Raw genomic sequence first — 24,870 nt, 5'->3', positions numbered from 1 at the left:
TAAGAACAATGTGCAATCAACTTTTGTTTTGATTTGTCTTCATCGTGCCAGTCAAACGGTTAAACTCATCTCGTAAGAGCTTGTTTTTAGTCGCAGTACAACAATACAACAGCAGTATCTGTACGTTTCATGAATACTCCTCGTGTTTTTTACTCCTCGTGTTGAATCTCTTTGGCCTCCTCTGCGTCCATCTCCAAAAGAACGTTCCTCTTCTTCAGAGCGTGCTCCAGCCGCAGCTTCTCTTTGTCGCCGGTCGTCCACCTCTGCAGCCCGAGCCGCCTCAGCGCCGCCAGACGAGGCAGCGCTCCGAGCAGGGCGGGCAGCCAGTCGGAGCAGCCGGCGGAGGTGAAAGGTCGCAGGCTGAGGTCCAGCTCTTCCAGCGAGCCCAGTCCTCCGGCGGCGAGCAGAGCGGACCAGCCGTCGGCCCCGACCGAGCCGTTGTACGAGAGGTTCAGAACTGTGAGGGAGGAGAGGACGCCGCCGCGACACGCCGAGGCTGAACGGGACGAAAACTTAAGATTAATGCGACTTCATACACCGTAAAACCAGTCTGTGCACGCTTTTGCACACGTAATGTTCGCAAAGAGATAAAAAACTGCTGGGATTCCTCTTTTTTTTATGTTTTTTCCTCTTTATTAATAGTTATTCCTCTTTTTTATGTTTTTTCCTTCCTCTTTTTTAATGGTTATTCCTCTTTTTTAATGGTTTTGGAATTTGGAATTAAGCTGCTTTTTGTCCAAAAGAAGCGGCCGACTCTGTAAATTCACGTTTCTATCATTTGTAGTGATATATTTTTATGTCAAACCTGGTCTTTAACTCAAAGTCTCCACGGCCATTTCTTTAAAGAAACGTTCTACCTTAGTGGAGTGGGAATTACAGATACTCAAATGTAGTGAAGTCAAAGAATAAGATAAGATAAGATATTCCTTTATTGTCCCACATGGGGAAATTTCATTAGTGCAACGCAGGTAGCTACAGAGGTAGATACAGAAGAACAAACAGAATAAAGGTATCTAATGTCAGATGTATTACAGTATGCATACTTAAATGGAGTTAATATACCACGCCTCTTTTGCCAGAAGCCTTCTTATACCTTATATACCTTACCTTATAACGCCTCAGTTACTGCTCCATCTGTTCGCTCAACCCTCCCTCCCTTCACTTTAATATACTTTTTTAACACATTTTTTGAAGTGCGAAATACTGTTACAGAAACTTTCCTGGTAAACGGTACTATTGAAACTACTTGCCACCGACGCAATAAACCTAAAACGGGATTATTTCAGTAAAACCAGCCACAAGAGCAGCAGCAAACAAAACAGCAGAATGAAACACAACAATAGTTAGTATCATAAATGAGTCGTTAATTGTTCTACAGCTCAAATGTGCTACAAAAATGTAATCAAAATCTCCAAAATATTGTTTATTTTATCATTTACAGAGTAGGGTCCTCAGTATGCAGACTTTTTGGTGTAATATAGCAACATCAAGAGGCTAATGCTAACAGAAATGATCAGGATCTTCTCTTTGGATATTTAATAAATAAATAAAAGAGTATGACGCGGATACGTGGAGGATATGTAGGTTTTGGGTGTGTGAAAGTGTGACCGCTTTCGTGTGTTTTCTGTCACCGAGGTGTCGGGCGTCGTTGGTGGTGAGCTCACAACTGCTCAGTCTCAGCTCCTGAAGCGCTGCAGGCTGAAGAGCGTCGAGCAGCAGCGACAGTCGACCGCCGGCCACTTTACACCACGAGACGTCCACGCGGTGAAGGTACGGCACAGCCAGCGCTGGACACAACATGAAGTTTAAATGTACTCACCATTCTAAACTCTTCTTCTTCTGCTTCTGCTTCTTCTTCTTCTTCTTCTTCTTCTTCACTAGCAAGGACCACGCCACAACAATGGAATACGAAAGAATGTTTATTGATAAGTCATGATGGGTCGATGAGAGATCGATGAGAGCTCGATGAGATGAGAGAGAGAGAGAGAGCTCGATGAGATGAGAGAGCTCGATGAGATGAGAGAGAGAGAGCTCGATGAGATGAGAGAGCTCGATGAGATGAGAGAGAGAGAGCTCGATGAGATGAGAGAGAGATATCGAGAGAGCGAGAGAGAGATATTGAGAGAGAGAGATATCGAGAGAGCGAGAGAGAGAGAGATATCGAGAGCGAGAGAGAGAGCGAGAGAGAGATCGAGAGAGAGAGAGAGAGAGCGCTAAAGCGATATCGAGAGAGAGAGCGATAGAGCGAGAGCGAGAGCGGGAGCGAGAGAGATCGATGAGATGAGATGAGAGAGAGAGATCGATGAGATGGCTGGGTAGAGACTCAGGATGGGGGCTATGTCTCGGGTAATCAGCCCAGCCGATTCAGAACCCCCCCTCCATGGATGGTTATGTGTTAAGGTGACGATGATAGAGACATGGGGTGGGAGGGTGGGGTCGAGAGAGCAGAGACAACAAGAGATGCTGGGATTGGCCTTTGCATATATAGGCCTTCTGGGTAATAAGAGGCGTGGTTAAAGAGTGGAGGTGTGGTTGCTGGGGAAGTAAGAGGTTGAGGCGTGGTCCTGCTCCCGAATCTAAGTTAGCGATTACATCTCCAACTACACTTCTTCTTCTTCTTCTTCTTCTTCTTCTTCTTCTTCTTCTTCTGCTTCTGCTTCTTCTTCTGCTTCTTCTTCTTCTTCTTCTTCTTCTGCTTCTGCTTCTTCTTCTGCTTCTGCTTCTGCTTCTGCTTCTGCTTCTTCTTCTTCTTATTCTTCTTCTTCTTCTTCTTCTTCTTCTTCTTCTTCTTCTTCTTCTTCTTCTTCTTCTTCTTCTTCTTCTTGTCCCGTTTCTCTCCACAAATCTCCTGTTTCGTACGGCACTTTACTATTGCAATGGAGACAAGCTCGTGACATTACCAGGGAATTTACCCTATTTTCCGGACTTTACTACTACTACTTTATTTTTTCATAGTTTTGGCCGGGGAGTGACTTATACTTATATTTATACTTATATACTTATACTTAAACTCCGGAGTGACTTATATGTGATATTATTTGTTATTTTCACACTTCCAACCGCATTTCATACTCCAGTGCAACTTATATAAGTTTTTTCTTCTCTATTATGTATTTTTGGCTGGTGCGACTTATAGTCCGGAAAATACAGTAGTAATATCGCAGTTCATACATGTGCTGCTATTGCATTCATTTTATTTTATTATTTGTATTTTGTTCAATTTAATTAATTTACTGCATTTAATTTACTTAATGTATTTAATTTATTTTGTATTTAATTTATTTTTGTATTTATTTAATCTATTTAATTTAATTTATTCTATTCATTTATTTCATGTTGACGGGGACGATACAGTCGTGCATGGTTACAAAACAAAGCTTGTAGCTGATGCGATGCATACAAAGTTTATTAAAAAAAAATCCTTCAAAATTAAAAACATAAAGCAGCAAAAAAAAACAAGTCCAGAGAGAATAAATTAAGTCGCACTCGACTGTTTTGAGTGCGAGTTCCACATTTTACAGCTCTTACAGCAAAAGGAGGCGTGTCCAGAAGACGTCCCGCGGACGTCTTCTGGACACGCCTCCTTTTGCTGTAAGAGTTGTGGGACAGTTTTGGTTTGACAAAATGAAGTGTGTGTTCTGTTCTCACCCAGCGCGGTGTAGGATTCACCGCTGAGCTCGCAGTTGTTCAGAGGGAGACTCTTCATGTGCGTCAGGGGAAGCGCCGGGATCAGCGCGTGCAAGGCGTGTCCTGCCTCCTGATTGGACGACACGTTCAGGTCGGTTAACGATATGAGGGAAGGCAGCACCTGGACTGGAGACGAGGAGGATTAGATTGATGTTTTTAGATATATATAGAGTGGTTTCTTCAGCTGAACCTCACTGTACCCAGAGCGTGCACGTCGGAGCGCGTCAGCCCGCTCAGATGGAGGTCCAGGGTCTCCAGGAGAGACAGGTGAGACAGGTGAGCGCAGAGGAGAGGGAGGTGTCCCGACAGGCCTTTGTTACGGGAGAGGTCCAGGAGACGCAGCGAGGGCGTCGACTGTAGAGCTTCACCTGCTCAGAAGCAACGAGGACGAGCTTTAGCTTTCATTTACAGTCACGTTTTAAGTCTTCTCTGTGTGTTTTTTGTATATTTCAAATATGTAAAAAATATATAAAAAGAAAATAGCATCAGCATTAGCATTAGCTTTACTCTTTCCATTACGCCGGACGAAATAAGAGTCCAGAAACAACAAATTTAACTGACACTAATCAGGTATTAATAAATTCAGGAGTTCAAAAATCCCATAAAACAGAATGTGTCTGAAGAATATGGAAGTTATTCTGCACAAACACAGATAAAACGTTTAAGAAATATGTGCTATTCTTTTTTAATGGTTTTTCCTCATTTTTAATGTTTTTTCCTCATTTTTAATGGTTTTTCCTCCTTTCCTTGCCCATTTGACCCTCGCGCTAACAAACTCGGCCTGTACCGCAGAGAAGACGCATCACTCGTGTCCACTTGGTTTCAGATGTCTCACCCAGAGCGTTCAGGCCGCCGAGTGTCAGTCCCACTCCCTGAAGTCTCAGCGCTCCGAGTGAAGTCGTGTGGGACAGCGCGGAGGACAGTTCCCCGAGTCCGTCCATGAGGTGCGGGTTACACGAAAGGTCCAGCACAGACAGGCCAGGCAGCGAAGACAGCGTCCCACCTGAGACAGAGCAGACGGGACGTGGTGTAAGGGACGAATGAAGCACCTAAAACACGACATGTCCTAAAACGTGCCGTGTGTGGAAGAATAAGACAATAAGAGCCTAAAATGTGTGAATTTTGAGGGGAAAGTTGCATAAATTGCTGCGTTTCTGGTCTATTTTGGTTCTTGTTTTGGTCGATAATAAAGGGCCAAACTTACACTAAAGTTCTCTGTCAGGAACCGTACCAATGCTAAATGTGCTAATTAGACATGCTAAATCACTAATAATGTTTTTTATTCATATTTTGTCTCTTCCAGCTACTTAATAATATAAACTCATATTTTCTAACGGTGTGTATATTAGATTTTATTATCGGAAAGTCAGACAAATATATTTTTTAATCCATGAACAAAACATGTACCGTATTTTCTGGACTATAAAAGTCGCACTGGAGTATAAGTCGCACCAGCCAAAAAATGCATAATAGAGAAGAAAAAAACATATAAGTGGCACTGGAGTATGAAATGCGGTTGCAAATGTGAAAATAACAAATAATATCACATATAAGTCGCTCTGAAGTATAAGTATATAAGTATAAATATAAGAATAAGTCGCACCCCGGCAAAAACTATGCAACTTATAGTCCGGAAAATACGGTATTATAAAAGCTCCTGCATTCAAGCTCCAGTAAATGGCGATCATTTCAACACCGCATTTATCATGTCACATCATATTAAAATCTTCTGAAGATCTTAACAGTTTATGAGACAAAACCAGAGCTCAGTGGAAACAAACACAGGCCTAAATCAGATAAAACATGATTGATGCTTGAGGGAAATGTACTTGGACATTAGTAAGTCATGAACACATCTTGTATCGGGCTGAATATCTCCTCAAACGTGGCGAGTGTCGGTATTTTTCACAAACCCAGTGACGCGCCATCGGCTGCAGTGAGCTCACAGGACACTAGGTGAAGCTGTGTCAGAGACGGCTGCAGTTTCCCCACGAGGCCCCGGAGCCCGCCGCCGCCTAGCGCCGCGTTCCAGGACAGATCCAGGACATGGAGTGATGGCAGGCAGCTCAGAGCGTTGCCTGGAAACCACAGACGGACGTTTAGCCTCGTTTGAAAGAATACGTGTAGAAATAGTGTGTGGAAGTACTACAAAGGACACATGGAGAAGACGGTATTTGTTCAGTGTTTAAAAATCATGAGTGGATAGATTTGATAAAGTTCAGTGTCTTATGTCTGTTGTTGTTGTTGTTGTTGTTGTTGTTTTTCTTCTCACTATTCTTACTGTTTTGTAATTGTAAATAGAGAGAAAAAAGAAAATACCTGGAGTATAAATTAATTAAACCACAAAACATGTTCTATGATAAACTGACATCAGATCTAAATTGATCTGATATATTAAGGATATTAAGGATCTTAATATCTTGATTTTTTTCCCAATATTGATTTAAAAAACAAAAAGCAACAAAGCAACTTTTTTGAATTTTTAGGTTAGAATTTTTTTTTGCTTTTTTGATTTGAACCTCAAAATTGCATTTTATCTTGAAAACGTGCAAAATTTCTGATTAAGTGTGTAATATATCTGTAGACAAAATGAAAAGTATTTGTCCAGTAAAGCCTTAACATCAGGAGCCTAATCTATTAAACACAAATAAAGTAAAATATCCTTTAAACGCTCTAAACTATTATGAATCTTTTACCTTTTTAGAGTTTGCAAACTTAAAAACAGCAACAAAACAGGCAAAAATGAACATGAAATTTGTTTGTATTATTTTTGCCTGTATAATATGTGTTTTTTTACGGACTCTGAGTCTGGAAAATGAATAAATAAATAATACAAAACTAATAATTGCAGCACCTTTAAATTAAATGTTTGTTTATTTATTTACTCTTTTCTTCCCGTGGACCAATCAGGAAGCGCGACTAAATCAGATCTAAACCAACACTAAACACGGCCCTCGCGTCGGAGCCTTTCCTCCGGGGGCCGTCTTACCCAGCGCGTCGACGTCCTGGGGGCGGAGCCTGCAGCCGCTGAGCTTGAGCGCCGACAGACGGTTCACGTGGTCGAAGTGGGAGGTGACCGCGCCGAGGCTTCCACCAATCAGATCGTTCCAGGACAAATTCAAGTCCTCCAGCAGCGGGACGTAGCGCAGCAGCGTGCCTGTGGTTTAGAACCTTATTTTAGGCACGTTTAGTCGACGCTTACGCCCGTTTTAGTCTCTATTAAGAAATGACCTTCAGCTAAACCGTTTCTTTCTTTATTTTAGTAAGTCAAACATGTTGTTACCGAGTTCCAGGAGGTCAGTGGCGGTCAGGTCGCAGTGACACAGGTTGATCTTCCCGTTCGCCGTTTCCGATCCCAGTTTATGGAGAAAAGAGCGAACTCGACCCCACCCGAGGTCGAGCTCGCCGCCGCCCCCCGCCTCTGGAGCAGACAACAGAGTTAAAGACCAGATTTAAAGACCAGAGTTAAAGACCAGAGTTAAAGACCAGAGTTAAAGACCAGAATTAAAGACCAGAGTTAAAGACCAGAGTTAAAGACCAGAGTTAAAGACCAGATTTAAAGACCAGAGTTAAAGACCAGAGTTAAAGACCAGAGTTAAAGACCAGAATTAAAGACCAGAGTTAAAGACCAGAGTTAAAGACCAGAGTTAAAGACCAGAGTTAAAGACCAGAGTTAAAGACCAGATTTAAAGACCAGAGTTAAAGACCAGAATTAAAGACCAGAGTTAAAGACCAGAGTTAAAGACCAGAGTTAAAGACCAGATTTAAAGACCAGAGTTAAAGACCAGAGTTAAAGACCAGAGTTAAAGACCAGAATTAAAGACCAGAGTTAAAGACCAGAGTTAAAGACCAGAATTAAAGACCAGAGTTAAAGACCAGAATTAAAGACCAGAGTTAAAGACCAGATTTAAAGACCAGAGTTAAAGACCAGAGTTAAAGACCAGAGTTAAAGACCAGAGTTAAAGACCAGAGTTAAAGACCAGATTTAAAGACCAGAGTTAAAGACCAGAATTAAAGACCAGAGTTAAAGACCAGAGTTAAAGACCAGATTTAAAGACCAGATTTAAAGACCAGAGTTAAAGACCAGAGTTAAAGACCAGAATTAAAGACCAGAGTTAAAGACCAGAGTTAAAGACCAGAGTTAAAGACCAGAATTAAAGACCAGAGTTAAAGACCAGAGTTAAAGACCAGAGTTAAAGACCAGAGTTAAAGACCAGATTTAAAGACCAGAGTTAAAGACCAGAATTAAAGACCAGAGTTAAAGACCAGAGTTAAAGACCAGATTTAAAGACCAGATTTAAAGACCAGAGTTAAAGACCAGAGTTAAAGACCAGAATTAAAGACCAGAGTTAAAGACCAGAATTAAAGACCAGAGTTAAAGACCAGATTTAAAGACCAGATTTAAAGACCAGAGTTAAAGACCAGAGTTAAAGACCAGAGTTAAAGACCAGAATTAAAGACCAGAGTTAAAGACCAGAGTTAAAGACCAGATTTAAAGACCAGAGTTAAAGACCAGATTTAAAGACCAGAGTTAAAGACCAGAGTTAAAGACCAGAGTTAAAGACCAGAGTTAAAGACCAGAGTTAAAGACCAGAGTTAAAGACCAGATTTAAAGACCAGAGTTAAAGACCAGAGTTAAAGACCAGATTTAAAGACCAGAGTTAAAGACCAGAGTTAAAGACCAGAGTTAAAGACCAGAATTAAAGACCAGAGTTAAAGACCAGAATTAAAGACCAGATTTAAAGACCAGATTTAAAGACCAGAGTTAAAGACCAGAGTTAAAGACCAGAATTAAAGACCAGAGTTAAAGACCAGAATTAAAGACCAGAGTTAAAGACCAGATTTAAAGACCAGAGTTAAAGACCAGAGTTAAAGACCAGATTTAAAGACCAGAGTTAAAGACCAGAGTTAAAGACCAGAGTTAAAGACCAGAATTAAAGACCAGAGTTAAAGACCAGATTTAAAGGTGACTAAAGACGCACAAGGGACTTTAAGTCGCTCAAAATACTGTTCCTATGGAAACCCAACATAATAAGAATAAAGACTGTTGTTCAGTATATAGAGAATGTACAGTACATAGAGAATGTTCATAGAGAATGTTCAGTATGGATCAGATTTGATATATTTTACAATAATGGTTTCTTTTTTCCACTTATTGTTCTTTGCAGTTGACTTTAGAATACATTTGAATACATTTCCCCTCAGGTTTAAGCCCAGGGTTGCCGCGGCGACAGCACATCACCAGACATGGAGCTCACCTGGACTCGGGGCCTTCCTGTCGCCCTCGTCCTCTCGGCTCACGGAGCGGTCCGAGGCCCAGGACAGGAGCCGCCCCAGGGGCCTGCGGTCCGAGCGCTTCCGCCGGATCTGGTTCATGATGAGGTCCAGGGGAGAGCGCCTGACGCTGCCGCCGTCCCGCGACCACTGCCCCCCTGTCCCGCCTGTCGTCCCGCCTGTCGTCCCGCCTGTCGTCCCCCCTGTCCCCGCCCCCAGCACACACAGTCTCAAAATCGATGCGTGAGCCATAAATAATAATACAAACTGTCAACAGAAGTTCAGATTGGCAAAAGTACATTAAAAGTAGGGCAATAGAGCAATAATATTCCCATAATAATTGAGTAAATACATGTCGTTGGTGAAAATTGAGCTAATGTCTTTTGTTGTTTTTGCTGGTTTAAAATTATGTTAAATTGATACTTTGGACGACACTTTTCACTAAAACGCAGTGAACACAATTATGTTTCAGATTTTGCTTTAAACATTTTCCCTATTTGGCCCCAGTTTGACCATTTTAGTAAAGTTTATAATTCTACTTCCTGTTTGGACATGAGCAGCAGATATGACAGGTAGAGGTAATTCCACAGCTGTTACCTAGCAACCAGACTGTAAACAAGAGCCAAAATCCATATAATTGACAGTTAACAGTTATGATTTGACGCACAATAATACCATAAAACACATTTAATTTGTTGAACGATCGTTTAAACTGTGTGTCAGTCAAGCATAAACTGTCTCTGAGTTTGCAATGGCACGTCGCACATTGATGACATCACAGAGGGATTCCGTTTTAGAAATCAACTCTACTTCCTATCATTTATTTACTCTTTATTTTTCAAAACGTCTTCACAAAATGCAACTTAACAGAAGTGAAACTATGATAAACATTTACCACACGTGCTATTCTGCCAAACTATGTCAGAATAAGAAAAAACAGGAGAATCTGTCGTATACAAATTAAATCTCAGATACTTTTAATTCTAGTATTTTTCACGATTTCACGAAAGTTAAGTGAATTTAAGCGCAACTAACCAGGCAAAAGAAGGAAAAGTCGTGGCCAGTACGGGGATCGAACCCGCGACCTTGGCGTTATTAGCACCACGCTCTAACCAACTGAGCTAACCAGCCGTGCTTACGTCACAACATACATTATAATAAGAATCTCTCACCCGTGGCGCCGGTGTTCTCCATTTACACAACCGGAAGTCTTTCTCACAGATCAATATCAAACCGAGTGAAGAACGTCTGGTTCTATGACGCGACGTGAACTCGTCTGGATCACGTTATTCACACCACGTGCCTCCTCCCGGTCCCGGTCTGCGGCGGGAGTGCGGTGTCCCGGGGCCCAGACACGCGCGGGGTGGACTCTGCTCCTGCACCTGTCCCGTGAGAGTCACGCGTGTGCGTCAGGTGCGCCGCCCGGAAGGGAGTTTATTACACGCGTATAATTGTGCGTCTGCCTGAAATGAACACGACACAAGCCTACACAACTGTCAAAATAAAATAAACATAACACAAGCCTACACAACTGTCAAAATAAAATAAAACATAACACAAGCCTACATGACTGTCAAAATAAAATAAACATAACACAAGCCTACATAACTGTAAAAAATAAACACAACACAAGCCTACATAACTGTAAAAATAAAATTAACACAACACAAGCCTACACAACTGTCAAAATAAAATAAACATAACACAAGCCTACACAACTGTCAAAATAAAATAAACATAACACAAGCCTACATGACTGTAAAAATAAAATAAAACATAACACAAGCCTACATGACTGTCAAAATAAAATAAACATAACACAAGCCTACATAACTGTAAAAAATAAACACAACACAAGCCTACATAACTGTAAAAATAAAATTAACACAACACAAGCCTACACAACTGTCAAAATAAAATAAACATAACACAAGCCTACACAACTGTCAAAATAAAATAAACATAACACAAGCCTACACAACTGTCAAAATAAACATAACACAAGCCTACATGATTGTAAAAATAAAATAAACATAACACAAGCCTACATGACTGTCAAAATAAAATAAACATAACACAAGCCTACATGACTGTCAAAATAAAATAAACATAACACAAGCCTACATGACTGTAAAAATAAAATAAACATAACACAAGCCTACATGACTATAAAAATAAAATAAACATAACACAAGTCTACATGACTGTAGAAATCAAATAAACATAAACACAAGCCTACATCCTCTCCTTGAACCGACACCTTAACGTGGTGGAGGGGTTTGAGTGCCCGAATGATCCCGGGAGCTATGTTGTCGGGGGCTTCATGCCCCTGGTAGGGTCTCCCAAGGCAAACAGGTCCTAGGTGACGGTCAGACAAAGATCGGTTCAGAAGCCCTCTATGATGACAACACGAACAAGGCAGTTTACGTCGCCCGGATCGGCGTCACCGGGGCCCCATCCTGGAGCCAGGCCTGGGATGGGTGCTCCATGGCGAGCGCCTGGTGGCCGGGTCTTACCCCACGGGGCCCGGCTGGGCACAGCCCGAAAGAGCGACGTGGGGCCGCCCTCCCGTGGGCCCACCACCCGCAGGAGGATCCATAAGGGGCCGGTGCAGAGAGATCTGGGCGGCAGTCGACGGCAGGGGCCTCGGCGACCAGATCTCCAGACACAGAGACTAACTCTGGGGACATGGAATGTCACCTCGCTGGGGGGGAAAGAGCCTGAGCTTGTGCGGGAGGTTGAGCGATACCGACTAGATATAGTCGGCCTCACCTCCACGCACAGTTTGGGCTCTGGAACCCATCTCCTCGAGAGGGGCTGGACGCTCCACTTCTCTGGTGTTGCCCGCGGGGAGAGGCGGCGGGCTGGTGTGGGCTTGCTGATAGCCCCTCAGCTCAGCCGCCACGTGTTGGAGTTTACCCCGGTGAACGAGAGGGTCGCGTCCCTCCGCCTTCGGGTGGGGGACAGGTCTCTCACTGTTGTGGCGGCCTACGGGCCGAACAGCAGTGCAGAGTACCCGGCCTTCTTGGAGTCCTTGGGAGGGGTACTGGACAGTGCACCGACCGGGGACTCCGTTGTTCTACAGGGGGACTTCAACGCCCACGTGGGCAATGACAGTGACACCTGGAGAGGGGTGATCGGGAAGAACGGCTTCCCCGATCTGAACCCGAGCGGTGTTCAGTTATTGGACTTCTGTGCTAGCCACGGATTGTCCATAACGAACACCATGTTCAAGCACAAGGGTGTCCATCAGTGCACATGGCACCAGGACACCCTAGGCCGGAGGTCAATGATCGACTTTGTTGTCGTGTCATCAGACCTCCGGCCGCGTGTCTTGGACACTCGGGTGAAGAGAGGGGCAGAGTTGTCAACCGATCACCACCTGGTGGTGAGTTGGATCCGATGGCGGAGGAGGAAGCCGGACAGACTTGGCAGACCCAAGCGCATTGTGAGGGTCTGTTGGGAACGTCTAGTGGAGCCCTCTGTCAGTAGGGTATTCAACTCGCACCTCCGGAAGAGCTTCTCCCATGTCCCGGGGGAGGTTGGGGACATTGAGTCCGAGTGGACCATGTTCTCCGCCTCCATTGTTGTTGCGGCTGCTCGGAGTTGTGGTCGCAAGGTCTCCGGTGCCTGTCGTGGCGGCAACCCCCGAACCCGGTGATGGACACCGGAAGTAAGGGATGCCGTCAGACTGAAGAAGGAGGCCTATCAGGCCACTCTGGCTTGTAGGTCTCCGGAGGTCATCGACGGGTATCGGCAGGCCAAGCGAGCCGCGGCTCGTGCTGTCGCAGAGGCAAAAACCCGGGCCTGGGAGGAATTCGGGGAGGCCATGGAGGAGGACTATCGGTTGGCACCAAAGAAATTCTGGCAAACCGTCCGGCACCTCAGGAGGGGGAAGCAGTGTCTCACCAACACCGTTTACGGTGCGGGTGGAGGCCTGCTGACCTCGACTGGGGATGTCGTCGGACGGTGGAAGGAATACTTTGAGGATCTCCTTAATCCCTCAGTCACGTCTTCCGAAGATGAAGTAGAGACCGGGGACTCGGAGGCTGGCTCATCCATCACCCAAGCTGAAGTCACTGAGGTTGTTCGCAAACTCCTCGGTGGCAGGGCTCTGGGGGTGGATGAGATCCGCCCTGAGTACCTAAAGTATCTGGATGTTGTAGGACTGTCTTGGTTGACACGTCTCTGCAACATCGCGTGGCGTTCGGGGACCGTGCCTCTGGACTGGCAGACCGGGGTGGTGGTCCCTCTGTTCAAGAAGGGGGACCGGAGGGTGTGTTCCAACTACAGAGGGATCACACTCCTCAGCCTCCCGGGTAAGGTCTATTCCAAGGTACTGGAGATGAGAATCCGACCGATAGTCGAACCTCGGATTCAGGAGGAGCAGAGTGGTTTTCGTCCCGGTCGTGGAACACTGGACCAACTCTATACCCTCCATCGGGTGCTCGAGGGTTCATGGGAGTTTGCCCAACCAGTCCACATGTGCTTTGTGGATCTGGAGAAGGCTTTTGACCGTGTCCCTCAGGGTGTCCTTTGGGGGGTGCTCCGGGAGTACGGGGTCCGGGGCCCTTTGCTCAGGGCTGTCCGGTCCCTGTATGACCGGAGCAGGAGCTGTGTTCGCATTGCCGGCAGTAAGTCAGACCTGTTCCCAGTGCATGATGGACTCCGCCAGGGCTGCCCTTTGTCACCGGTTCTGTTCATTGTTTTTATGGACAGAATTTCTAGGCGCAGTCAGGGGTCGGAGGGTGTCCGGTTTGGGGACCACAGGATCTCATCTCTGCTGTTTGCAGACGATGTTGTCCTGATGGCTCCATCAAACCCGGACCTGCAACATGCACTGGGACGGTTTGCAGCTGAGTGTGAAGCGGCTGGGATGAGAATCAGCACCTCCAAATCCGAGGCCATGGTTCTCGACCGGAAAAAGGTGGCTTGCCCTCTCCAGGTGGGTGGGGTGTCCTTGCCCTAAGTGGAGGAGTTCAAGTATCTCGGGGTCTTGTTCACGAGTGAGGGAAGGATGGAGCGTGAGATTGACAGTTGGATCGGTGCATCGGCTGCAGTGATGCAGTCGCTGCATCGGACCGTTGTGGTAAAGAGGGAGCTGAGCCGAAAGGCAAAGCTCTCTATTTACCGGTCGGTCTACGTTCCTACCCTCACCTATGGTCATGAGCTTTGGGTAGTGACCGAAAGAACAAGATCGCGGATACAAGCGGTCGAAATGAGTTTCCTCCGCCGTGTGGCTGGGCGCTCCCTTAGAGATAAGGTGAGGAGCTCGGCCACACGGGGGGAGCTCGGAGTAGAGCCGCTGCTCCTCCACGTCGAGAGGAGCCAGCTGAGGTGGCTCGGGCATCTGTTCCGGATGCCTCCTGGGCGCCTCCCTCGGGAGGTGTTTCAGGCATGTCCCACCGGGAAGAGGCCCCGGGGAAGACCCAGGACACGCTAGAGAGACTATGTCTCTCGGCTGGCCTGGGAACGCCTCGGGATCCCCCCGGAGGAGTTAGAGGAAGTGTCTGGGGAGAGGGAAGTCTGGGAGTCCCTGCTCAGACTGCTGCCCCCGCGACCAGGCCCCGGATAAAGCGGCAGAAGATGGATTGATGGATGGATGGATGGACAAGCCTACATGACTGTAAAAATAAAATAAACATAACACAAGCCTACATGACTGTAAAAATAAAATAAACATAACACAAGCCTACATGACTGTAAAAATAAAATAAACATAACACAAGCCTACATGACTGTAAAAATAAAATAAATATAACACAAGCCTACAAAACTGTAAAAATAAAATAAATACAACACAAGCCTACACAACTGTAAAAAATAAAATAAGCACAACAAAAGCCTACATAACTGTAAAAATAAAATAAAATAAGCACCTCAAAAGCCTACATAACTGTAAAAATAAAATAAACACAACACAAGCCTACATAACTGTAAAAAATAAACACAACACAAGCCTATGTTACGGCAGTTTCCTGTAAACAATGATCAAGTAAAGAGTAACCAGGCAATAACTTGAAGCAGAAACAGAGTCTCTCGGTCTCTCTCAAAAGGTGGAAGTTTATTCACGTGCACAGTGGATAAACACCCTCACTTTCCCTAAGACAAGTTCGTTCTGTCCCTACCTAACTTTACAAGTTACAAAGTACACCTTTTATAGGTGGTAACAAACATAACATAATCACAACCCAAATCAGCTCAAAAAGAGATAGACCAGACTATCACGTTTGTGACGGTTCCAGCTCTCTCTTCAGAGGTTTAATCTAAGACCATTTCCACACTGAATCCGGTCCTGACGCATTAATTGATGATTAAGAGGCGCCGGACAGTAGATATTCAGTATAATCAGGACCTCATATTCTTATCCCATCTGCACACAGGAGAACAACAAAGATATTAATTCCGTGACATGTCATGGCCTAAAACAACATTAGAATGACATGACATGACCCATTTTCTGCCATTACACCTATATAACTGTAAAAATAAAATTAACACAACACAAGCCTACATAACTGTAAAAATAAAATAAACACAACACAAGCCTACACATCTGTAAAAAATACAAATAAATACAACACAACACAAACCTACATAACTCTAAAATAAAATAAACACAACACAAAAATACAAAACTGTAAAAATTATATAAATACAACAAACACAAGCCTACATAACCGTAAAAAATATATGAATACAACAAACACAAGCCTACATCATAACTGGGGTTAACATCTAGATCTATGTTTACGCATGTATTTACCGAACTTTTGTACAGTAGATTATGATATTAAAACAATGGATTTTAATAAAACAGAATTAACAGAATTCACCAGAATTTTGTTACTTGTTGAACACTTGATTTGCTAACTTAAAAAATCTTGTTGTAAACATGATGATTTAAGCTTATATTAGTTTATCATTTGGCATGTAAAGTACGACCAAGGGGACAAATGCAGCCTTGGTGAATGCAAATGACCACAAGCAATACTTTTTTACTGCCTGTAAAATCAATTAAACCATATCTACATTCAATTTATTATAAACTCTAGATGCTTTATTCCATTTGAATTGCTAACGCTTCATCTGTACACTGGCACACATGCGGCGAGTCAACAGCAGGTGGCGGCGGCAGGTCATGGGCGTGTCCAGGTGCTAAAGATGAAGAAGGCGTAATCAGCCTCACCTGTTCTGCACACCTGAGACGGCTGATTTTCATGGCCTGGTGGAAGAACGAGGTCTGCAGCTTCATCGCCTCTTGTGTTTAACCTTTGGCAGTCGGACAGAACGTGAACCGTGCACGATGGGGCTGGTTGTGAGGTGAGTCCAACCTGGGCCTACCTGGAATTTTAAATGAAATTGTAGTACTTGGTGTATTTGCCTGTGTAGTTGAGGTTCAATGAGTCGTAGTTTGACTTTGGAAACGGGACTGAAATGAAAAGGAGTATCCTGATGACTATATGTGGACGATATTTTGTCAATCCAAGAGAAATGTGTCAAAACGTGTCTTTTAAAATGTGTTAGTTTAGGTTAAATTAGCAGACAAATGATAAGTCAGTCAAATAATCACAAAAGTGCAGCAATGTAACCCTTTTTATACCTAAATTTGACTTCAGCTTTTTTGTAGCAGTTGATGTACTATGTATATTCATTCATAACCCTTTTTTAAGTTTGTTTGACTTTTACATATTTGAATGACTTTTACATGCATTTTAATGACTTGCATATGTTTTAATGAATCTTTTCTCCTTTTTATCTAGATTGATGTTCTGTTTGATGATTATAGTGGCGCATTGGGCAAATGGTAAGTCTAGAAACGGCTGTGATCGGCCCATTAATGCTATATAACTTAAGTCCTTTTTTGTAACTTTATTAGCAGGTCCTGTTGCATTTGCCGACCCACACAATGTTCAGAAACCCGGGGCGATGGTAGAGCAGGCAAGTACGGCAAAAGATGCGACCGTTTGTCTTTCAACTCTGATCTCACGCCTTTTAGCTTGCAGTTACATTCTAGAAAACCGTGACCGCCGCTTGCCAGTTTAAACGTATTCCGTTTTTTCGCCGCAGGTGAGGCGACCGATCATCGTGCCCAAGCCAGTTCTCCATAACCCGACGCGGTGGGTGTTTGGCCTGCAGAAACCACCTCCACCAGTCCTACCGCCCGTTGACCCTGCGTACGAGCCACGGAGAGTCCCCCAAACGCCCCAAATCAAACCGGCCCAGCTGCCGTCGTGGGATTCCGGACGTTTGGCTCCGTACTGGGTCAAAGTGCCGAGTCCCTGGTATCTAAACAAGCAGCAACATGTTCCTGGTTACGTAGTCCAATATCCAGCTCTGCAATTGTACAAACCCAACGTGTCGCCGGAGGAACCGGTGAAGCCAAAACGAGAGCATAGCTTCAAGTATCAAAGCGTAAAGGGGGGACCAGAGACCTACCAAGACGAGCGCGTTTCTGACTTTCCTAAGTATATACGCTTCGCGCCGCATCACACAGTGCGTTACCATACCAGATACAATTTCCGTCCTCTGCAGCAGAAATATCCTCCACGAAACTTCAACCATTCGGCAACAGCAAGGCCAGTGCTACAAAAGAACCTGTTACAACAAAAGCTGCTGCCCAAGCTTGAATGGTCTTGGCACCAAGGGAAGTGGATGCCCAGTTTTTAATTGAGCTAAAAGTCAGTAATGAAATGTGAAGTTTTCCCAGGCAGGTCAAAGTGCCAATGTACCTGCTGCCAAGGCAACACACGCGTTGAGCCGTCGTGCCGAACAGCAAGACGGCTTTTAAGGTTCGCTCCGACTGTACGAGAAAGTAACATGTTAAAAGATGTTTGCTAATGTCTATATAAATATTGTCTGGGAAAAACGGTTGGTGCCCCTTAACTCTAATTTATTTTACTAAACTTCTGAGTTTTGTAAATTGGTTGAAATTTTAGGGATGACAATGTATCTAATGTTTTTTTTTTTCACTTTGAAGCATTGATAAATAATATTGTAATAAAAGACATTATTTTAAGTTTTATAAAATGTGTTGCCAACTCTGTTCACCTAGTAAACTGACCTGTGCTAATGACCAATATTTTTTTGGTGAATACATGCCCTTATCCTTGTGGTGCTGTGAAAATACTAAATGTAAAAATAATCGATAATTTCCAATACCACAATGACTAAATATTTTTGGTAATTTTCAGTGTTATTCTACATTGTGATCTTTGGGAATAAACACTGCTAAAATGTATTTGTGAAAAATTAAGATTTTACAATTGTGACTGACCAAATGGTAAATTTAAATCAAAGCATTTTTCTTGGAAATATCACATCAAAAAAGTTTACAATATTTTTATTACATTTAAAAATATATTTACAATGCCTGAGTAATTATACAAAACTAGATTATTCAAAACTTAACAATTCATATTTGAGTAATATTTCTTTCAGATACCTTCTGTTTGGTATTGACGTATCCAAAGTTAAATACTCAAAATTTTACTGCTTCAAAAAGAAATTTCCCCCCCAAAAAAAGTGCAGTTGAGTTTTTGTTAATGAACTTTACCACATTTAATCAGACCTGAAGAATTGAGCATCAAAAACTTTATTCACACTGTCCCGATACAGGAAACGTTGAGAGAGAATGTGAATAAAACCAAACGCTACATGGTCAAAAGTAGTACATCTGTTCGAACATCCCTCTGTCGCCGGTGCAGGTGGGAATGTGCCGGTAGATCAGACATTTCCTCGCCGCTTTTTCGCTTTCAAACGAGTGCGAGTTTCTCCGCGCTGCAAAGACGAGAGAAACACGTAATTCGAGCCGACGGCAAAACGAGCGCCGCTTAATTGATAAAAAGAATCCGTGGCACGAAACCTTCATCGACAAAGAAGTTTGCGAAGTAAAACGTGACTTTGGCGGCGGTGGACGAGTGTGCGTAGTGCGGCTTGGTCCACTCGTACGCGTTCTTCTCCGGGTGCCACTGGACGCCATAGATTGGGTAATTGTACGCTGGGAATTAAAAAATAGTACATGCTCATCTATAAAAGTACATACCGTATTTTCTGGACTATAAGTCGCACCTTTTTTCATAGTTTTGGCCGGAGTGCGACTTATACTTATATACTCCGGAGCGACTTATGTGATGTTATTTGTTATTTTCTCAATTGCAACCGCATTTCATACTCCAGTGCGACTTATATGTTTTTTTCTTCTCTATTGTGCATTTTTTGGCTGGTGCGACTTATAGTCCGGAAAATACGGTAACAATTGATAAAAAGAATCCGTGACACGAAACCTTCAAAAGTACCTCCAAAAGTAGAATTTACACCAAAAATGAGTACCGTATTTTCCACACTATAAGGGACACCGGATTATAAGGCGCACTGGATTTAAAGTGCGCCTTATAGTGCGGAAAATACGGGACAAAGTAGAATTTTCACCAAAAATGAGTACCGTATTTTCCACATTATAAAGCGCACTGGATTTTAAGTGCGCCTTATAGTGCCGAAAATACGGTAGATATGAACAGGTTAATGATCATTAGTGCACGATAATGATCAAATACACTACGATTTTCTCGAAAATGTCATTCTACGATATAAAAAGACGTGTTTTTGTTTCATGTGAGTCGGAAAATAGGTAAGATATGATGCAGTTGTCATGGTGACTGAAGGTAAAGATGAAACAAAACTACAATTGTAGAAATATTTGTCAAAATCTGTGAATTTTCAGTATCAAAATTGTGATAAATAAAACAAAAATAATAATAAATATACTTCAGTGGTTGTTTTCGAAAACGGCAAAAAATGTGCATAATTCTCCGTTAAATCAGTCTTTTTGTTCATTTTGTTTATGCCGTATTGATTCCTTACCTTCCCACGTGGATATAAACTCTATTTTCCCATCGGTGTTTGTCGAGAGAACTTTGTAAAACTCCTTCAGGTTTTTGTTGCCGTTGTAAGTCTGCACAAAGTGATGCGTTTGCATTACAAAAAAGACATTTAAACTGTCACTTTCTTAAATGAAGCACGTAGGACTAATAGTCATTTATTTGTTAACATGATATATATTTTGCACCATTGTTTTTGATGACAAATCACAAAAACTGACACTAAAACAAACAAATCTAACCAGTTCTGATGGCCCTCTGCTGCCCCCTACAGGGATAACACGTCGCTAAACGCCTTCCCCATCTCATGTTTCTAAAGTTCTAAAATAAACTGTGTCCTTCTGTGAGTGCGCAGAGAACAACTGAGCAAAGACAGTCACGTTTTCACAGGACAAATGTGCGACTTATGCCTTAAAACAGCTTTATAACATAATATAGTGGTTTTATGCCGTCATATTCACACGTACCTCCACGGAGACACTCCACCGGTGTGAGTTCTCTGTCAGGTTCTCCGTTTCCAGCGCCTTCATCAGATCAGCCGGGAAATCCTTGAACATCCGACTCCCTCTGGCTTCTGCAAAAGGACAAAAAACATACCGTATTTTCCGGACTATAAGTGGCACCTTTTTTCATAGTTTTGGCCGGGGTGCGACTTATACTTATATATATATACACTTATATACTTATACTCCGGAGTGACTTATATGTGATATTATGTTATTTTCACACTTGCAACTGTATTTCATACTCCAGTGCAACTTATGTTTTTTTCTTCTCTGTTATGCATTTTTTGGCTGGTGCGACTTATACTCCGGAAAATACGGTAACAAACATCACTAAAAATATCACTATGTATTACGTTCTCACAGTAAAAACGTCATTTGCCCTTTTCAAAAACCTAGTTAAAGGTAAAATGATTGTGTATTATATTTAATTTGTACCATTTGCATTACTCAAAAGACAGACAGCGAATATTATTTAGATTATATAGAGTTATTTTGATATTTAGAGCGAGCAGAGTTTAAATGCAGGTAAAAAAAGTTGAATTACAATTGAGTTTAAAGTGCACTTTTTACACGACTGGGACAAAAACAAACAAAAACACTATACAGAAAACTGAAATATGAAATGCCTGAGTTGCAGAGTACATTATATCACTACAACTGCTTTGGAAATCTGATAAATCGCACTTTTGACTGATTATTTTGTCTTTTTTGTCGTTGAGACAAGTAGACGCTGGGGACGTGACGCCGTCATATTTCAGTGTTACGATTATTGTGCAAAAAACATCACGATTTAACGATTATTCACGTTTACTGAGACCTTGACTGAGGGACAGTGAAATCTTAAATTCTCTTTCATTCCCGAGGTCTGAAGTGTCACTTTTCCTCAACTTTTTTACTTTCTGAAAGACAAAATGAAGCTAAATGTGACAAAAACAGCCAAATAAAAAAAGTTCTTTACATTTACGTGCATTTTTTGGGCTGTATATTGAACAAAAATACTTGATTTTGTTTCTAAAATGGTCACAATTGTAATTTCTTGGTTCATCAGTTTTACCCCAAATCACTAAATCCATTGAATTCTTCTTCCTCTGTGTCACTTCTAAAACAACTCCACAAACTCCAGAGGAAGAGGAAGTGCAGATTCTTCTTCTGCGTCGCTTAGAGCGCCCTCTTGTGGTTGCCAGTGTGAAAATAACAAATGTCACATATAAGTCGCTCTGGAGTATAAGTCGCACCCCGGCCAAAACTATGAAAAAAGGTGCAACTTAAAGTCCGGAAAATACGGTAAATTGTGACCTGTTCACCTGATAATCTTGACATCCCTGTGCGTCTACGAGGCACGTAGTGTAAAAACTGAACTTTGTGTGTATGAAAAGCGAAATAAACACATAAATATAAAGTCGTCTCGTTACCATCGGTGAAGTTGAGTGGAAGCGACACGCTGCTCGTGTCCGTGCTCACCAACACGGGCTCCTGAGCCGTCAGATACGCCAGCTGCTCAAAGCCAAGGCACGTGCCCCAGATGGGGAAGTGGTCCCCCTGGTGGTGGGCCTGGAATTACACAACGCAAAGCAATGTTCAGCTTTATACTCATTTCATCTGATTTAAAAACAAATACTGTGCGTTTGGCTTTCATTGAAGGTTTGAATCCTCTGGCAGTAAAAGTGTGTCGTTTGGAGACGAGTTCAGACTTTGGAGGAAGAAACTGGGCTGTTTTTGTGTGAAACGTTTAAAAGTCTTTACATTTACGTGCATTTTATTGTGTTTATCGCCATTTTGTTTTTGATAAAGAAAATCAAATTGAAAGTCGAGATCTATCGATACGAGAAAAACTTAATTTGACTCTTAAACACGTGAATGAGACACACTTCTAATCAGTGCCGTTTACACAAAGCCTTAAAACTGCATAAACTACACTTTATTCTTTGCAGTTTGTGAGGACGACCTATTATATAAAACAGAAACGTGTCAATAAATAAAGACTTTTACCTCAATTGCCAAATCATAAAATATCTTGGCAGCTCTGGCATAACCGGACGAGGTGAGGCTGACTCCTCCTCCAGGCAGAAGAAGCCTAAAGCAAACGAAATGAAAATGTTTTTTTAATCTGCAAAGTCCCAATGAGAGAAACGTGTCGGGGAAACGTGTCGGGGAAGAAACGTAATAGGGAAGAAACGTGACGGGGCAACGTGGAAACACACTGTGTAACTTTTTGGGAGGAGCATAAGATATGTTGGATAAGTTATTCCATTTTACCCATTAATAGAGTTGAACAGTGCTCTGTATTCCTCTTCAGTCTGGTTGATCCTGAGTGAACGAGGAGAAACCAGTTGCACATTTACAGCGTTTAAAGCATTTACATTTACGAGCGCTCGATATAGTCAGGGTCAGTTCTCACATGACAGGGACGACCCTTGCACCCGCCGACTCCACAAACTTGACGTACGAAGCCGCGATGTAGGACTCGACGTCGGGCGTGGGGTCGTATTTACTCACCTCTTGGGAAAGAATTCCTGTAAAAAACACACACGTTGAGATGATCGTGTGCAATCAGGGCCTCAATTAAATCACGATAACAGTTTTAAAACAGTTGTAACGAGCACATTGTAATATAATTAAATGTCTGGATGAGGGCTTACTGTTCATAAAACCTGCTGACTAGTTGTTTTAGACCTCTACAAACGTTACAAAGATGTTGAATTTTGAATGTATGTCTTGGTTTGTGCAGATGGAAAGTATTAATTAACACAAAAACAAATACTTAAATCATCTACATCATCTGAGCAGATAAACACAGAAAGTAAAAGTTAGTCACTAATTTCATCTCTAATTAAAAGATAATTGTGAATGTAAATAACTCCGTTGTGGACTTGGGATTTCACTTGGACTCTTTGCTGGTTTTAGTGCTTAATTTTACAAAACAAAAAGTAGATTAACCCGCGAGTGCAAAGGTGAAGTGTCTTGCCCGAGGACACCACTGTCATTGTCCCTCCAAACCCAATTCTGAGTTCATACTAGTTTATTCCTGGTTAGGGTCTGGTTTAGTCTTTGTTTAATTTAGCTTTAGATCTGTTTTTGTCCTGTTTTTGTCCTGGTTTAGACCTGTTTTTTCCTGGTTTAGACCTGGTTTTGTCCTGGTTTAGACCTGTTTTTGTCCTGGTTTAGACCTGTTTTTGTCCTGGTTTAGACCTGGTTTTGTCCTGGTTTAGACCTGGTTTTGTCCTGGTTTAGACCTGTTTTTGCCCTGGTTCAGACCTGTTTTTTCCTGGTTTAGACATGTTTTTGTCCTGGTTTAGACCTGGTTTTGACCTGGTTTAGTCCTGGTTTAGACCTGGTTTTGTCCTGGTTTAGACCTGTTTTTGTCCTGGTTTAGACCTGTTTTTGTCCTGGTTTAGACCTGGTTTTGTCCTGGTTTAGACCTGTTTTTGTCCTGGTTTAGACCTGTTTTTGTCCTGGTTTAGACATGTTTTTGTCCTGGTTTAGACCTGGTTTTGACCTGGTTTAGTCCTGGTTTAGTCCTGGTTTTGTCCTGGTTTTGTCCTGGTTTTGTCCTGGTTTAGTCCTGGTTTTATTCTGCTTCACTGATAGTTTAGTTTAATCCTGTACATTTAGTGCTTAATTTGACAAAACAAAGAAGCAGATGAAGCTTAAACCTTCTCCAGGTTCATGGAGCTCTGTCGTGTCCAACAATTGTATGATAATGAAAACAAACTCACATGAATAAGTAGAAAAGATGATTTGTATTGTTCAATTCTTATGAGTAAAAAAATGTAAGATATAAAATGCCAATTCAAATGTTAAGTACTATGTATTTCAAGGTTTTGTAATTGTGACGTATTTTCTGTAATAAGTGAACTATACACTCATATCTAAAAAAATAAATGTAAAAATAATATTCATAATTCATCATAAAATGCAAAATGACGCTTCTGTTGTCATAAATACAGTTCGTAATCGTTTGTAATACACAAATATGACTCAAAATACGCCTGTGATTTGGCACAAAACGCGCTCGTGAGTCTGGCACGTGAGCTACGGGACTACGTCAGTGCGGAGCTAACGCTAAGCTAACATGTAAATGCCTCTTACCGATGACCGGCGCGCGGCTCTCGCTGGCCGTAGACGTGTCCGGTGACGTGAGCACGATGAGGCCCAGAGAGAGGCAGAGGAGCCGCATGTTTGCGCCGGTGCTCGCGGCTCTTTCTGCGGCTCCTGGAAGTTAAGGGCGTTTTGCGTGTTCTGCGGCCTCTCGCCTGTAGAGGGCGCCAAAGCACGGTCCTGTCACCACCGCTAGGGGCGCTGTTCACTGGCCAGTCTGGCTGGGGTTCATTTTAGTTTTTTAAATCCTTTTTATTTTAATGTATAATGATTTAGTATAGAGCAGGGGTGGGCAAATATTTTCCTCTGAGGGCCATATTCGAATCCAGGCAAGTAGTGGTGGGCCGGAACGCGATCATTGATGTGAAAAAAAAAAAGAAATACAAATTAAATATCAAATAAAATATCACTTTTCTGTCAAATAC

At 42.6% G+C, this 24,870-nt stretch overlaps 2 protein-coding genes and 1 non-coding gene across 3 annotated transcripts; all 3 read right to left on the bottom strand.

The window, feature by feature from the left end:
* Positions 1 to 134: 134 nt before the first annotated feature.
* Positions 135 to 9,063, bottom strand: lrrc31 (leucine rich repeat containing 31). Its single transcript, XM_072451321.1, has 9 exons — positions 8,946 to 9,063; positions 6,971 to 7,108; positions 6,677 to 6,844; positions 5,601 to 5,765; positions 4,523 to 4,690; positions 3,888 to 4,055; positions 3,649 to 3,813; positions 1,632 to 1,787; positions 135 to 496 (listed from the first exon to the last, which is right to left on the bottom strand). The coding sequence occupies exons 1-9, from the start codon at positions 9,061 to 9,063 to the stop codon at positions 150 to 152; spliced, it is 1,593 nt and encodes a 530-aa protein (XP_072307422.1). The 3' UTR covers positions 135 to 149.
* A 955-nt stretch (positions 9,064 to 10,018) lies between these two features.
* trnai-aau (transfer RNA isoleucine (anticodon AAU)) lies at positions 10,019 to 10,092 on the bottom strand. The gene has a single exon. It is a non-coding gene; the product is annotated as a tRNA-Ile (tRNA).
* An 8,365-nt stretch (positions 10,093 to 18,457) lies between these two features.
* LOC140364361 (gamma-glutamyl hydrolase-like) lies at positions 18,458 to 24,591 on the bottom strand. The gene is made up of 9 exons (XM_072450456.1): positions 24,437 to 24,591; positions 22,746 to 22,860; positions 22,604 to 22,654; positions 22,337 to 22,421; positions 21,760 to 21,898; positions 20,309 to 20,415; positions 19,825 to 19,915; positions 18,827 to 18,961; positions 18,458 to 18,741 (listed from the first exon to the last, which is right to left on the bottom strand). Exons 1-9 carry the CDS (start codon positions 24,522 to 24,524, stop codon positions 18,623 to 18,625), a joined length of 930 nt encoding a protein of 309 aa, XP_072306557.1. The 5' UTR covers positions 24,525 to 24,591; the 3' UTR covers positions 18,458 to 18,622.
* Between the last annotated feature and the right edge of the window lie 279 nt (positions 24,592 to 24,870).

The sequence above is a fragment of the Eucyclogobius newberryi genome, unplaced genomic scaffold (assembly GCF_026437365.1).
Source record: "Eucyclogobius newberryi isolate DKJ021-1_F unplaced genomic scaffold, fEucNew1.0.hap1 SCAF_18, whole genome shotgun sequence".
Classification (NCBI taxonomy): domain Eukaryota; kingdom Metazoa; phylum Chordata; class Actinopteri; order Gobiiformes; family Gobiidae; genus Eucyclogobius; species Eucyclogobius newberryi.
This window is presented reverse-complemented; position numbering and strand designations above follow the sequence as displayed.

Bases quoted from the DNA above. Each gene is read 5' to 3' on its own strand.
- lrrc31 (XM_072451321.1), bottom strand. From the start codon at position 9,063: ATGAACCAGATCCGGCGGAAGCGCTCGGACCGCAGGCCCCTGGGGCGG. The intron at 4,691-5,600 runs GTTTGTGAAAAA...GCTCTGTCTCAG, and splicing joins AGCCGATGGCGCGTCACTGG to GTGGGACGCTGTCTTCGCTG. The intron at 1,788-3,648 runs GTGAGAACAGAA...TGTTGTGTCCAG, and splicing joins TGAATCCTACACCGCGCTGG to CGCTGGCTGTGCCGTACCTT.
- LOC140364361 (XM_072450456.1), bottom strand. From the start codon at position 24,524: ATGCGGCTCCTCTGCCTCTCTCTGGGCCTCATCGTGCTCACGTCACCG. The intron at 22,861-24,436 runs GTAAGAGGCATT...TGTTTTTTACAG, and splicing joins GAGCCGCGCGCCGGTCATCG to GAATTCTTTCCCAAGAGGTG. The intron at 18,962-19,824 runs GTAAGGAATCAA...TTTAATTCCCAG, and splicing joins GTTTATATCCACGTGGGAAG to CGTACAATTACCCAATCTAT.